The sequence below is a fragment of the Clarias gariepinus genome, chromosome 10, assembly GCF_024256425.1.
Source record: "Clarias gariepinus isolate MV-2021 ecotype Netherlands chromosome 10, CGAR_prim_01v2, whole genome shotgun sequence".
In the NCBI taxonomy this organism is placed as follows: Eukaryota; Metazoa; Chordata; class Actinopteri; order Siluriformes; family Clariidae; genus Clarias; species Clarias gariepinus.
The window spans coordinates 5,780,939-5,797,397 of record NC_071109.1 but is presented as its reverse complement, the minus strand read 5'-3'; the positions used below and the strand labels follow the sequence as shown (position 1 = coordinate 5,797,397).

The 16,459-nt window shown below is 38.9% G+C and overlaps 1 protein-coding gene across 3 annotated transcripts in view; it reads right to left on the bottom strand.

The window, feature by feature from the left end:
- Positions 1 to 2,309: 2,309 nt before the first annotated feature.
- Positions 2,310 to 16,459, bottom strand: part of LOC128531732 (A disintegrin and metalloproteinase with thrombospondin motifs 2-like) — a 141,421-nt gene continuing 127,271 nt past the window's right edge. For all 3 annotated transcript variants that reach the window (XM_053505843.1, XM_053505842.1, XM_053505844.1), the window contains 10 exons: positions 14,258 to 14,391; positions 14,060 to 14,180; positions 13,881 to 13,961; positions 13,642 to 13,805; positions 12,628 to 12,793; positions 12,374 to 12,506; positions 11,780 to 11,987; positions 11,174 to 11,303; positions 8,613 to 8,702; positions 2,310 to 4,260 (listed from right to left, as the gene is read on the bottom strand). In XM_053505843.1, coding sequence (XP_053361818.1) covers positions 3,248 to 4,260; positions 8,613 to 8,702; positions 11,174 to 11,303; positions 11,780 to 11,987; positions 12,374 to 12,506; positions 12,628 to 12,793; positions 13,642 to 13,805; positions 13,881 to 13,961; positions 14,060 to 14,180; positions 14,258 to 14,391 — 2,240 coding nt within the window. In that variant the 3' untranslated portion in view covers positions 2,310 to 3,247. The remainder of the gene's footprint in view (positions 4,261 to 8,612; positions 8,703 to 11,173; positions 11,304 to 11,779; positions 11,988 to 12,373; positions 12,507 to 12,627; positions 12,794 to 13,641; positions 13,806 to 13,880; positions 13,962 to 14,059; positions 14,181 to 14,257; positions 14,392 to 16,459) is intronic.

The following is a 16,459-nucleotide window of genomic DNA, read 5'->3' as shown; positions in this document are numbered from 1 at the left end:
CTGTTCAAAATGACATAAGATTAAACGACAACATTGCAATTCAGCCCCAATTCAAATACATGATAATATAAAAATATGGGCGTTTTTAGAGCCTGAATGGATAAAAGGAGCTGCCTTTGGAGGGCAGGTTATTCGCTGGTTACAGCTAAGCTATACAGGTAGCTTCTAGGTCTTCTTGAGTCCTGCATTCCAAAAGCTATAACAGCTTCCACTCTTCCTGGAAGGCTGTCCACAAGTTTTGAAGTGTTTCTATGGGAATTTGTGCTCATTCATTCTGTAGAACATTTATGAGCTCAGGCACTGATGTTGGACGAGAAGGCCTGGCTCACAATCTCTGCTCCAGTTCACCCCGAAGGTGCTCGATGGGGTTGAGGTCAGGGTTCTGTGTTCGGGCCAGTCAAGTTCTTTCACACTGATCTGCTCAAAACCATGTCTTTATAGTACTTGCTTTGTGCTCTGGGGCTACAGTCATGTTGGAATAGAGAAGGGCCTTCACCAAACTGTTGCCACAAAGTAGGACGCATAGTATTATCCAAGATATACTGTATAGGTATAATGAAGCATTAAGATCGCCCTTTACTGGGCATATGGGGCCTGACTGAAACATCTGAATTCAATAATTATCAGGTTTGGTCAAATAACTTTGTCCATATAGTGTAAAAAGATAGAAAAACAAAAAACTGTAACTGCATGTGTAACAGGAATATACTGTACACAGCCTTACTTACTTTTAGTATTTATTCTATTCATATTCTAATTTTATTCTGTACTAGATTGCACTGCTCATCTAACCCCAGTCCAACTTGAAATCATCATGTGTGATAATAATACTGGATGAATAACTTGGTTACTCCATGGCCAAGGTGGTCAGCATGGTCCTGCTGTACTGTATGTCCTTCAGGACAGGAAGTTCCCCCAGTAACATGAGGAAAAGAAATAAATTCATTGTAGAGTTTTTATTTAAACACCACTTCTTTATGTATGTTATTGGTGGGAACCCTGTGCTTGAGTAAAAATAGAGATCCCCAAGTTAAAGTGGTACTTTTTACTTACCTTGAAATGTACTTGAGTACCAAAACTACTGTGATTTGTTGTCTTAATGTTAAAGGCAAAAACATGCGTAAGCTACTGATGAAAAATTCATATGGATGTTACTAAACATGTTTTTTTGTCAGTAGAAAGTACACCCCCTAACTGAATAGAATGCTTTTCCCAGATGACCTCTTTCAGCAGGATAATGCGCCCTGACACACTGCAAACATTGTTCACGATCCGTTTGAGGAAGGTGTTGACTTGTCTCAAATTCCCCAGATTTCAATCTGATTGAGCATCCATGGGATGTGCTGGACAAATAGATCTGATTCATAGAGGCCCTAAACGTACAGGAATTAAAGGATGTGCTACTGATATCTTGATGCCAGATCCCTTGCCAGCATGCCTTCAGAGGGCTTAGGGTTGACACAGGAGCCTTGACACAAGAGGACCTACACAATAGTAGGGAGGTGGCTTTAATCTTATCGCTGTCACACCGGTGTGTGTCTTGAATTTAAACCTATCTTGTTTGAAGAAGAAACACAGAAACCATAACTTTTTACTCTATTCTGTGGACATCGACTCCATCCAGTGGCAAAAACCTGCTAGTAAGCACTAACAGGAGGAAAATTAAAACTGATCCTTTTTGAGTCATAATAACATGCTTTTAAAAATACTTTATTTTGCAGAATATAAAAACAAAAACGGTCTTTCTAATATATGTATTTTTTTCTGCATTCCACAAATAATATATACAAAACTCAGTCGCAGGTGTCACTCATGAAGATATTGCTTCCATTTTGACCGGGACAATAAAGACACATTAACGCGTGAAGACAATTTAACAATTTACAAGGTGCTTACAATCAAACATGAAAAATAAAGCCATAGTAAAATACAGTGAATCCCTGATTTTTACACGTCATTTGACCGATTGTTAAAAATTAAACAACTTGTCATGGTTCAATTGAATTTAGCACAAATACAGTGTTTTGTCACGTGAAAGGAAATCAACTGAATTTGACTGAATAGTAATATTGACCGTTTTCATACTTACGTTAAAGGATGCTCGAGTCTTCTTGCGCACTAATTTCTGTTTTTTTTATGTTGCATTATCTGTTATTTTAGTACCTTCAATTTAATTTTTTTACCCCATTCTTTGTGCAGTTTTTGAAGTATTGTGCTGTACTACACACTTCTCTTGCATACCAATAAAACTGATCCCACATTAAACATCCACATTAATTTAATTTGCAAATACTTTATACAATAGCAATTGTACAAGACATAATGTGTATGGTTAAAAGTTGTTTTTTAGACCAGCATGGCTAAATGCATGCTTTAAACAGGGGCATATTATTATATTAATATTCGTGGTACTTTATATTAATATAGACCAAAGGTTCTTAAATTGGGGGCCAGGGACCTACTGTATAGGACTCAATGAGCCATTGCAAGAGGGGTTCCAATTTTTTTAGGTTATTAATTTAATTTATTATTGAGGGTTTCTAGTTATTATCAAGTTTGACTGCAATAATGTTAATTGAATGCAAACAAAAAAAAATATTTATCTTATAAATTATGTCAGTTTAATGGCTCCATGCTCTTAATTATGGCACTTCGTACAAAAAGTTCACCATATTCTAAATCCTGAGGAGTGAAGGAAGTATCCATAGAATTTATATTTATTTTACATTTAAATAGCTTTAGAACACTCAAGTGTCTTCATGGAGCGCTCTGAAATAAAATTGAGATCCTTAGTTTCAGTTAATTGAACTTGCAATGCTTTAGGCTGCAAAGGCATTTTGTGCAAAGACAGTTGTGTGCATATGACTTTTGGGAAGGCCCACGTGAAAGTGAGTTTGCCAGGTCTTCAAATTTTTGGTGTAATTTTTTTAGAATCTGTATTTCTGAGATGTGCGTGCTTTTTACATTGTTTGCAATCTCACTCAAACTAGTGACCTCTCAATTTTGTGGGTCATCTACAAAACAAACAAACAAACAAAAAATCTTTTAACCTGAGGTCCCTTGCTTCAAAATGATCGATGCATAAAGCTACTGTGCAAACAGTTGCTAGTGGTTTTGGCTCGGCAAAGTTCAGTTTGCTCTTTAATGTAAAGTAAACAAGCGAAGCACACAAGCCTTTTTCCAGTTCTTGACCCAAGCACCAAAATTGAGTTGTGGAGTGGAAATCTCTATAAGAGAAGAGCAGACTTTAAAAGCCCTGCGCTCTTTTCATTCGGCGTAAAAAGTTTCTCTTTTCCTCAAGAAGCTCCTGGATCCGCTTGTTGCGTGTCCGTTCCCGCAGAAAGATCCGCCCTCTTCTTGTAATGATGTTGTTGTTCTCGGGGAACTCGTTATCCACACCATTAACTTGGAAAGGCACCTCTATGGCATTGTTGTCCTCCACCTTGTTGGTTGGCCTGCTTGTTGAAACCTTCTCTATTGCTGGTGCTGACGTCATCGCTGTGGTTGGAACTGTGATGGATGAGAGTGTCATGATAGATGATGGTTTAATACCTTTTTCTGGAGTGGATATTTCTTCAAAAGCTGGTGTTAGTGTTGTGAATATTAGTGCCATGCTAGTATTATTGACTGTTTCTGTCTTCTGCCAGCTTGAAGTGGTGAACTCATCGTATCCACTGGTTTGGATCATTGTTCTGACTTTTCCAGGGTGGGAACCAGTGACGACTCGGGATTCAGCAACCTTAGCAGTGGGGCTGGTCCACAAAGTGAAGTCCACCTCATCCAGTCCAGTAATGCTGCTGTTATCTGTATAAACATTAACTGGGGTGTTTTGTGTCGCGTTATCTATAATGGACGCGGTGACATTAGGAATTGCAGTCTGGGTTGTGAGGGCGAATGGCGTAGGTGTGCTTAGCTCTGGATACAAGTTGCTTGGTGTGTTTATTGAAATGTTTGGAGATGTATCTTCTACCTTAGTACCTGTCGTAAGGATTGTATACTCCCAAGTGTTATACGCAATGCCTTCTGTAGTGGCACTTGTCAACGTAGCAGATGGGGGTCTTGTGGTTTTCACTTTGAAACGCGGTCTTCTAGTGCTAACTATAGGTGTAGTTTGAGAATGACGCATCGGTGTAGAGACGCTTGTTATATTGACAGCGCTGCAGGATTTGCAGCACATGCGTTGGAAGGCAGCTATCACGCAATACTGCTGGAGCATCGCCATCTTGCACAACACAGAGCGATCCGTGTGACATCGTATGTCTACAACAGAACAGAGTGGAGATATCAGACTAGGGAAACGAAAGCAGGCAAAAAAAGTTTTGATTTATACTTAAATACATTTAAGGAAGTGTAAGGAAATGTATTTGTGCAGGTAACAGCAGAAAAAAAAGAGCAAAGGGAACAGAATTGGAGATGGTTTATAGGATAGGATAGGAATGGAACACAGAAAACCAGGACTCTCTATTTGCACTTAATAAACCATTTTTGTTTTTTGTTTTTGTTCATTCTTCGTCAAGATGGAAATGTTGGTGGTGGCGAAAGCCATAATGAGTAACAGAAACTGTTCACTGGCTTGTGTGTTCAAGTCCATGTAATCTAATACTTGTTTAGATACTTTGTGTCTCATTTTCCCCCCAAACTAACCATGATTAAACCATGTTTTTTTGTTTATCATCTAATCAAGTTTCATTAACTGAAATGTGCATGCTTGGAAGTTTCTTTGCATATCAAGACACTATCTGGATGATGTAGATTTTTTATATATTTGAATTCAAAAAATCCTCTAAGAGGAAGGCTTCTAGTGCTCCCTGTTTTAGCAAAACTCAAAACCTGTCATTGCATTCGATATCTTAAGGGGTTCTGCATACTAATATCAGCTATAGGACTCCCTTTCCACTTCAAAGAACCTTGTTTCACCATTCATACCTCCTTCAGATAGTATCTGCAGCATGTTTTTTTCTCCGCATTCATATTTAAAATGATCCTATTTTGTTCCACAAAATGGAGCAAAGATTTAGACTTAAAAGCTCTAGTCTTTTAAATACCAGATCTCTCTGGAGGTTGCTGAAAGTTGTCAGAATACAGGTTAGTATAGATTATGTAATATATAACTGCACTGTATGCGCAATGTGTGCAATTTACCCCATCACACTGAGCCACGGTCCCACTGCGTCCGTCAAAAAATGCGTGAACGCAGTAAGAACTTGTACAACTTGGCAGGAACGCAGTAGTAACCCGCAGTAAGGACGTAGGACTGTCTCCTTTAAAGTGGAGCTGCCATGTTTTTCAAAACATGTGTTCGAAAAAAGCCTGGTGAGGACGTGGTCGACCAAGATGTACGTAATAATGACGACTTTAACCAGTTAACAGTGGACTTTGTTAATGTAATACAAGCATTGAGTTGTCACTGCATTGTTACTATGTCTATGGAGTTCTCACAACAGCGTCTTCAGGCTTGGAACATGGTAGGGCTATGCCACGTTGGAGAGGACTGCATTAAATTCATATTATTTTCTGCTAGTGCTTTCAATTAAGGTGTGCATGCAGCAGGTTATCAGACAGTAAAAGTTCAATAAGAGCATGGTGCGATCTCACTTGACCTGGTCATGTGCATGATAGGAAATTAACAGGGTAGACAAATTGAGAACCTGACAGGGACATGGCTAGAAGGTAGCTCAGTGGTTAAGTCATGGGACTACGGTTCGGAAGGTGCCAGGTTCAAAGTTCCAAGTTGTCCCTGTCAGAACCCTGTCGGGACTGCCCTTAGCCATCAACTGCTGAAATGTATAATGAGATAAAAATAAAAGTCTGCCAAATGCTTAAATGTAGAATGAACTTAATATATGCACATTTTCTATAATTTAGGATGCATGGGAACTTCATGGTGTTCGTCACAGAGTGACAGGGTCTTAGTTGCAGAGACAAGCATATCAGATAATACTGTGTTGTTTCTGTAGATGTGTAAATCCTATGAAATTCATAGCTACAAATACATCAGATAATGAAAGTGAATATACTACATAGTGAGTCTATAATGATGAATAATAATCACAATCATGATCTGAGAGACACAGAAAGCCCAGGCGTGTTTTTTTTTTTTGTGTTTTTCAGAACACATTTTTTATTCCTACTTTTGCAGTTGTTCATGACAGAAAATGAAACAATGAGATGCACTTCCCGCCCCGTTAAATATATAGATATAGACTTGTTCTCTTAAGAAAAATAAATTGACTGTATCGAAAGGTACAAGTTCACAGTAACTTTGGTAAAACACTTCATTACTTCGAGACCAATTAATCCATTGGTTAAATCAAATAGTCACAAAAATAAATCAATCGCTCATTGGTTAAATAAAATACAGGATTTCGATGACGATGTAAAAACTGGCATGGCACGCGTAAGTGTCATATATATGTATATATTTATATTTATATATATATGTTTATATATATATTAAACATTTACAAAACATTAATAAAGTTTCCCTGATAAATCAAAGTGCATATAGACGCAGTGCACGTAAAGTCCGTCTGAATATTTTCCACACATTAGCCAGCCAAGACGCAGCAGGCTGATTGAAGTAACCCAACAGTTACTCATAGGATATAATATTAACATTTCTTTTTTTTACTGAGAAGTAAAGAGTTAACAGTCATAAACTTTATTAAATACAGTCAACACCAATGTTTATATACAAGATCGCACTGCGAGGTCTGGCTTTGCCCCACGTTCGCCGCACGGCTTTTTAGCACGAAAATTCGGATAGCTCGCTACATAGTCACAACAGAAATGTGTGTTTCACGATACAATAACACGTCTGTAGTGATAAAGAGAGGCCGTGTGTCCGTTTTTTTTTTTTTGTTCTTTTTTTATTCCCCCTACCTTCCGCCCCCAAAACCCACTGGTTAGCCGGCGTGTCAGGGAGTGTGTTATGTAACTTTGTTTGCTTGGTTCTGTAATGTTTGGTAGAAGCTGCCTCTGGTTCTGTGTGTACAATACAACACAATACAAACGATACAAACAAGTTCTATGAGTAAAGCCGTACTTTTCGCAGATAAAAATGCCGATACATTCAAATCCAGTGTAAGGCATTGTTCTCGCGCTCAGTGTCTCAAGTAATGACATGAAGATGAAGGTGTATGAGGTATTTTTATGGATCACTTTCGTTCGTGAGTCCATCAGTAACTGAGAGAAACACGCACTGTACATATATACTCGTGCAAAAAAAAAAAAAAAAAAACATGACACACTCTTATCGATGTCAGTGACGTAAAAGGAGTGTGAAAGGTGCCTGATCATGTCAGCAAGATAAGGAATGAAACAAGTGAAACAACAAACAAAAAGGTCAAACTGTTTCTCTCTTAAAAAAAATAAAAATAAAAATGGAGAGGCAACTGGCTGAGCATGTCCTGCATAATATAGATCTCACCCACCCCCCCTCCCCCAAAAAAACACTTTATGTATGTTATTAAGATCTTCTAGTTATGTCTTTTTTATGTAAAATTTTTAAAAATTACACATAACAGTCAAGGATTAAAGCGATTGATAGCAGTCAAAAGGGTAGGCAAATAAGCTACAGCTTATTCATGATAAAACAAGGTATTAATTGTTATTGATATTCATATAGGTATGTATAAGTACAAATATTATATATACATATATATATATATATATATATATATATATATATATATATAGCAAGCACAAATAAGCTGCATTTATTGAATATTTTTCTTTAACAGTCAGAGAGGATGGATGATGAGGTGGCGTGGCATTCAATCATGTGCCATAAAGTGACCCTGTTTTTTTTTTTTTTCGTTTTGTTTTTTTGTTTTTTTTTAAACTGGATGTTCCACCCCATGTACACCATCAGACGCCGGTGTGTATCCCAGCGCTTCAACAGTACTTCCCACATTTACAGGTTCATATAAATCATATATGTCTGTTCCTTTTTTCGGTCTAAGAATGAACTAGGATGTGAAATGAGCAGTTAGCTTTTTTTTTTTTTTACTTTTTTTTCTTTCACCTCATTGTGACAAGTTCACATTCACAATAAAGCTTTAGTGCTATTTTTCCTTACACACCTGCACCTCAGGCGGCACTGAGGCCGTCTAGTGTAGCCAATGGCAAAAGAGCACCTTGCAAATGGCCAGCTCCATCCCAAATAATCCTCAGCATCAACTGACCTCTCAGGTCGCAGATCAAACTGCGAACCCCACCTCCCTTACTCTGACAAATGTTTCTTTCACATTTTTTGTTTTTGTATAGATTTGTTCACGATTTCTGACTTGCCAGCGTTCACAACACAGAGCTCCACAAAGGAGAGAGAGAGAGAGAAAGAGAGAGAAAAAGGACAAGGAAAGAAAGAGAGAGAGAGAGAGAAAGAGAGAGAGGAAGAGTAAGACAGGGAGAAAAAGAGAAATTGCCCCTTGTCAGATATGCCCGGAGAAAGAGGACCACCACCCGGGAAAAGAGAAGCGATAGAGCGTTGGCGCTGTAGGCTGATCAGGGGAGTTTGCCCAGCAGAGCGAAGGAAATAGACAGAGCGACGCTCCAGCCCAAAGAGGAGAGAGAGAAAAGTGGCATGGCTTGGCTGGACAGGGATGCTTTACTTGAGAACCTCTGCACCGGGTACTTAGGGTCATGTCGCGACAGCCATTGGATCAGGAAGTTTCCGTGTTTGTTAAAGTCCGACATGCCTTCTAAAATGAGAGAGAGAGAGAGTGAGAAAATTAGGTTAAGATTATTCTTTTAAAATTATGAACATGACTTAAAATGACCAAAACTTTTGTCAAGTTAGGTTTAACCCATTAGCTAGGCCTGGCATTAAGGTATTCAGTTTTCATCAGTATTTTTTTTTTATCAGATTTAAAAATCAGTTTATAAAAGCCTGTTAGCTAGCCTTGGTGAAAAATGTTAAATATAAAATACAAAGCATTTTCGGTATATGAATAAACGAATCTGACTAAGTTGCGTGTACGTCCGGGAGCTGTTTAAAACTTGTTTGCGTTAAGTGGAAAGCCAAGTGAAGCGACTTTACATAAGGTTTTGTGGATTTCTTTTTGCATTTTGTGCGCGATTAATGAAGACATAGTAAAGGGTCCAAAGAATGTTGAAAAAGACAGAAGCAAAAAGAAAACTGGACCATTTTCATGGTTTAATATCTATTTTCCACTTTGTTTTCTGAATGTTTTGATTGATTTATATGCAAAAATAGTATTAGAATGTTGAAAAATGGTAATATTGGTGATATAGTTTTTAGCCATATGATTTAGAAATCAAAAAGCTCAGGTTAAAAGCCCGTTAGCCTGACTTGGTAGTAAAATAAAATATGGTATTAAACGCTTACTGTTAATATGTTTATTATTAATTTTACTATATCCTCTATATCCTATATATGTTGTCTCTTATTATCCAAATAGTTAGAATGAGCAATAAAGATAAGGATACATGAATATACCCAAATATCGCCTCAGTAATCCTTATAGTCAACTTAGCTAATTAGCTTAGCTAATTAGTAAACCACCTAGTCAACTTAGCTAATTAGCCAGTTAGCCATTTAGCATAGCATTATCAGCAAACATAATGAATATTCATAAACACATTAATATAATGAACTTTCGGATATTTTGTCAGATTAGCTATGTGTGAAACATAAACATAAATAAATAAATAAATAAATAAATAAATAAGAAATTCTATCAGAAATCCTGTCAGGTTTGGCATACAGTAACAAACTAGCTAGCTTTAACAGAAAAATCCTCTCAGATTAGCTTGAATTTCCCAGTTGGCTAGTGCAAGCAGTAAAGAAAAGAAATGTTTGGAACCTAATAAAATATTTTTAGAAATCTGTCAGTGTTTAGCTTATTTTAGCTCTAGTATATATATTCCAGAAATATAACTTCAAAACCTTAAAATATCTTACTGATTCATATTAGCCAACTAGCTTGAATTAGCAGTATGAATGTCCATACTATATATTTCACACTTAAAAAAAAAATTGTGTCAGTAAAGTATATGTTAGCTAGCTCACTAGTAGGGTCATAGAGTAACAGAAATTAATTGTCATTTTATTTTTAATAAAATATCCCTGTAGTTAATTACAGCAACAAAACATTTATCTTCGTAAATAAAGCTTACGTGTATCAACATACCTACGAGGCTAAATGTTTTTTTTAAGACTTTTTTTTTTTTTTACTTTTTAATGCACTCTGGGCAGAGCTAACATTAATACCTAATGACAAGGGGTGTTCAAGTCAAACTGGGACTTTTGATTGTGCAGAATAATATAACAGTTATTAAAGGTAAACCTCATCTGCGGGCGGCACTATTGCATAGTAGTTAGCACTGTCATCTAGCATCTTCAGGATCTGTGTTCGATTCCCGCCTCGGGTGTGTGTGCATTGAGAATAATTGGAGCAAGGTCAGGACTGTACAGAGGATGTGTAAATAACTACCAGCTGAGTTCCTCTAATGTGCAAGCAGTGTTGGGGAATGGTTATGTGTACAGTTCTCACAGACAGATGTGTCTCCAGCACAAGTTGAGGACAATCATCTGTTGGTTCTTAAGAATCAGGCTTTCACTCGCTGGATGTTCCTGGGAACGACTGCAGTGTGATTCAAGCCTATTTGGCTGGTACCATATATTATAACCTATATATAGGTTATTCATAAATTTGCGGCCTTCTTTAAGACGTTTGTCTTATCATCAAAAATTCCTGGTTTTACTTGAACGCCCCTTGTACAATGATGTGTTTGTTGTTGCTACTGTTTGAATAGTTGCTAATTGTGTTACATTTCCTGATGTTTTAGTTACAATATTGTGATAATTAGCATTACTGTTTGGTGCAACTTTAATTTTGGTAGTTGTTCATTTAGTATTTTTCATGTCAACACTATTCCACAGTTATTTCTATACAGAAAATACGGTTGATTTACAAGTAACATAAGTACACATTCCCAATGATTCTATACGGCCTGATACAGACACTAGTCACATCATGGCCGTTGCTATCGCTAAGTGCCAATCAGGTCCTTCTTCCTACTGGAGGATTTCCATAACTCGCAAAAAACTTGCTTTACATTGTCCACTTGTTTATTTTATGGTTTTCAGCCTGTGGTTTGGATTTTAAAAATTAATGATTAAATTGTGTAAAAGAAAGAGTGGACTCACTGGGGCATGGGTCCATACTGCAGGATCTCAGTGAAAGAGGTTTGGATTCCAAACACAGTCCGATTGTGTTGTCGCGAGTATGACAGAGCACCTGTCTCTCCTGTGTCCCTTTGCCACATGTCACTGAACACTGCGGGTAAAGCATAAAGAAACATCCATGTAAAAGTTTATAAAAAAAACTGTTTATAGTAGGGGTATGAAAGGGTTATAAATTTTTTCTTTTTTTTATTGATATATATATAGATAAGTTAACTTTTCAAAAAGGTACAAAGCGTTCATAGTCCTAAATAGATTTTTTTTTTGCTTGAAACAGTTTCTTACAAAAACTGAATTTTCTGTCAAAAGTGGAAACACGAAGCTCCGAAGAAATTTTTTTCATATAAATTTTTTTAATCACTAAAAGGTTAATCAGGTATTCGGTTACATTAGCTGCTTATTTAAACCTTTAAAAGCCAAGACTTCTTTACAAATTTAAGCTCAATAAGTCTGATCTATAATCTAAACTTTAACAGGTTTCTTTGTCTGGACTGAAGACGAAGTCAGATTTTAAAAGCTTATTGAACACCATGAGTGAAACTATGTGTATGTGTGGTGGTGTTATTGCACCTGTGACCACGGCCCCAGTTTCCACTCAGCAGGACAGAGCATGCGGTTGCAGTCGCGCCTCGCCTCGGGCCGTTCATCGTTGCAGTATCGACTCCGGATCGACTTGAACTTTCCGTCTTTGAGCGGCTGGACGCAGCGTACTGAGCGTGTCTGAGTCCCGAATTTACCACAGGACTTACTGCACTCACCCCAATCTCCAGTCACCCAGCTAGAACACACACACACACACACACACAAGGCATTTATTATAGAATAAAGGTATCACAGATATTAATCAAACCTGGATAGGATGCCAAGCCATTGCAAGGCACAAATACACACACACACACACACACACTGTACAGGCGACAATGTTAACTGCTACGCTTTCATATTGCTTTTACTGTATAAAGATAATTACATCAGTGATGTGGATGCTTCACATAAACTGGTTAGAAATATGTTTTATTTGTTATAATGGTGAGAGTTTTGGTCTTACTAGCTTTAAAGAAAAAAACGAGAAAGCTGAGAGGAATCGATTATATCCGTATAACATACGTTATAACACTAACTTACTAACTAACTGAAGTAACACACACGCACACTCTTACGTACATGGGCTGAGCACATTCTCGTAGATAGCAGTCTCTGAAAATGGCAGAAGGCTTTTTGATTTTCTCACAGAAGCGCCGATGCACCAGCCTCATCTCAGCGTTCTTACGGCAGCCATAGCGTGTCATCTGCGTGCCTTATGCGCACAAATAAAAACACAAACAAAGAACTGCTTACCATGCAATGGCTGGTAAACACACACACACACACACACACTATAGTTTTAAATGTATATGTGTGCTTCAAGGATGTAATACCTGTCCCACAGCTCTTGGAGCACGGGGTCCACTTCTTGACTACCCAGGAGTACGGCACTGCGTTGTCAGGCACCATGTTGTTCTCGTTGGCTCTGTCGATCAGCCGGTCAAAGTCGGTAATGTATTTGATTGACACCTTGGCCTGTGCTGAGCTGTGTATCCGGATCTATCACACAAATGCACAAAGACGCATGTTAGAACCTGGTTTGGGGTCTTTAATGTAAAGCACTCGCTGCTTCTACAAAGCTTTAACTAATCATTTCCCTTTATGGAATTTTGATGTAACAAATACACAGAGCAAGTGTTTTTGTTTTTGTTTGTTTTTGTAAAGCTAATCCCTAAAAGCTAAGTATCATTTTAGAAAAGACTAATGCATCATTCTTCTACATAATCTCCTTGTTTTTCAATGCACTTTATCCATCTGTCAACAAGCTTTTATATTCCTTCTACATCCTCCTTTTACATTAAAAACGTTTTTTTCTGAGCTGCAAGCCACGAATGCACCTCTGTCTTCATTTCTTCATCAGTAGTGAATCCTCATCCTCATTGTCCTGTTTATTAGGACTATATGGAGGATGCTTAAACACCTCAAATATCGAATCTTGGATAGCGTAGTTTAGTCTTCAACTCTTCATTAAACATCTCACTGTAACGAGCACTGTTGATTGTTGGATCTTTTCCCTGATAATGTTTCAATACTGGTCCTTGAGATTCCCAGAAAACTGTAAGCGTTGATGAATTTTCCAGCTGATAGTCGACTTTTAAACTTTTTCTTGGTCAGCGATTGAGGATGTTTCCGTTCCACACTCTGCTGTTTGCTCTTAGGCTCGTAGTGATGAATCTGTGTCTGACATTTTTGCTCGCACCACAGTTACAAATGAACTGATGTAACACGTTCAAACCTGCACAGCAGTGACTGGAGAGATAGTAGCCTTAAACAAAAAGCAATGATGAGACAACAGAAGTTTTAAATGCAAATATTTTTTTATTTCCCCCCCTGTATAGTGTACTTACCATAACAACCACATCATTCTTCAGAGGTCCAATGGCCTGAATGGTGTCTTTGTAGTTCTTGTTCTCGTACTGCCACTCCAGCCCTTTCTCAATGACTGAACGGGTTTCTGGGTAATCCCCATGAGAGTTTAGGAAGAAATCACCGGTTGCTTTGTTCTTCACGGCTGCACAAGCAGATCACACTTAGTGATACATTAAAAAGATAATGATCCTACTTCCAGGCATTCTCTTTAGCTTACCCAAAACATTAGTCGTTTCGTTGAGCTCCTGGATTAACAGATGCCTTGCTCCTCTAGGAATTTCAAGCACTTTAATGACACCTATGAGACCAAACCACAGAACATACTTTAAATGTAAAGCTACAAAAAATGTGATAAACTCTACACATATTTCAGTTTCGTGCCAACATCTGCCTTACCTTTTTTATCTGTGAAGGTGAAGTTGAACCTGTGAGTCTTGCACTTGGTCCCATACCCGCCACACACACCGCACTTGTCCTCCTGAACTGGTGAGCCCACCACGTTCTCACAGCCCACTTTCTGAAAACAGAGAGAAATACCATAAACAAATAGCAAATCGCACTGACATGCGTGCATACATATGCCAACAGGCTCACCTCGCATTCGCCATACACACACACGCTGTAGGGATCTTTGTAGGAGCAGCGGCTGCCTGGTTCCACAAGCTCCTGCATGTTCACCACCACTCGTGTCTCTTTAGACTGGCAGTACAAGGTGCAGCGCTGTTTAGCTACAGGACAGGAAACAGAACCATTCAATAAAAAAAGACTTTAAACCTCTTTTAATGGATTACATTGTGATTGGGTAATGGGCAAAACATATTTGGCATGGAGTATTGACTTTGAATAGGGGACAATCACTCTTTTGTTTTGCCAGTCTCAGAGCCATATCTCTTTCAGCATGCTTTCTACACTGTAACTGTCAGACACAGAGACGTCGTCTTCTTCACTGAGATGTACAGTACAAGTCATAAAGACCATGCTTTCTTAATTGGCCCTGAAAAGCACAGAGACCACACCTCATTTATTGAATATTGAGACAATACTACTTCACCTGGACTGACAACTCCATGCCTTCTTCACTGGGACTGAGAGGAACAGGGTCCATGTCTCGTTCAGGGGGATGGAAAGGCACAGAGACCACATCTTATATGTAGTGACAGTCAAATAATCCATGACTTGTTCACTTGGACTAAGACACAGAGGCCACATTTAATTTCCTGAGACTGACAGATAAAGTTACCACACAAGTCATAAAAGCATTGTCTCCTTAAGACAGGCACAAAGACTGCACTTCTTTTACTTGGACTTAAGTCATGAAGGCCACACCTCCTTCACTGTGATGGACAAGTCATAAAGGCCATGTCCCCTTTACTGGGGCTTGACAAGACATGAAAGCCCTGCCTCCTTCATTGAATCGGACGAGACATAAAAGCCACGCCTCCTTTACTGGGACAGACAAGTCAACTTCATTATGACGCCTCATTCATTGGGACGGAAAAATCATATAAGCCACGCCTACTTTACTGTGATGGACAAGTCATGATGGCCACACCTCCTTCACTGTGATGGACAAGTCATAAAGGCTACGCATCTTTTACTGGGACTGACAAGTCATAAAGGCCGCGCCTCCTTCACTGGGACTGGTGTTATAAAAGCCACGCCTCCTTCACTGGGACAGACAAGACATAAAAGCCACGCCTCATTTATTGGGACTGAAAAATCATATAGGCCACGCCTCCTTTACTGTGATGGACAAATCATGATGGCCACACCTCCTTCACTGTGATGGACAAGTCATAAAGGCCACGCATCTTTTACTGGGACTGACAAGTCATAAAGGCCGCGCCTCCTTCACTGGGACTGGTGTTATAAAAGCCACGCCTCCTTCACTGGGACAGACAAGACATAAAAGCCACGCCTCATTTATTGGGACTGAAAAATCATATAGGCCACGCCTCCTTTACTGTGATGGACAAATCATAAAAGCCAAGCCTCCTTCACTGGCACTGACAAGTCATAAAAGCCACGCCTCCTTTACTGACATGTCATGAAGGCCACACCTCCTTCATTGTGATGGACAAGTCATAAAGGCCACACCTCCTCTTACTGGCACTGACAAGTCATAAAAGCCACGCTTCCTTCACTGGCACTGACAAGTCATAAAAGCCACGCCTCCTTCACTGTGATGGACAAGTCATAAAGGCCACACCTCCTTCACTGTGATGGACAAGTCATAAAGGCCACACCTCCTTCACTGGCACTGACAAGTCATAAAAGCCACATTCACTGGGACGGAAAAATCATATAAGCCACGCCTCCTTCACTGTGATAGACAAGTCATGAAGGCCACACCTCCTTCACTGTGATGGACAAGTCATAAAGGCCACGCCTCCTTCACTGAGAATGACAAGTCGTATTAGCCTCGCCTCCTTTTCTATAACTGAGACGTAATAAAGGTCACACCCTTACCATCAGGACTGATATCAATAAAGAACAGTGCTGATGTAAGCTCAGCAGGATTTGAATTCCATACAGTCCTTCCCAAATGAGGTGAAAGTAGCACCCCTATCAATGCCAGGCCAATTAGTTTAATCAGAAATCAACGAAAACATGATTTGTTTGCTTCCTACGACGTTTCTGATGAATAACCGCATATTATTTTCCTATAACAGTTGGTGTTATTTTGGTGTTTGCAGCCTGCCAATCAGAGGCACAGAGGGAGGCAAACCCTGTAGATTTGCTAACATACCTGGAACTGAGTTGCCTCAAAAATCCATTCATCTGTTATTGATTTGA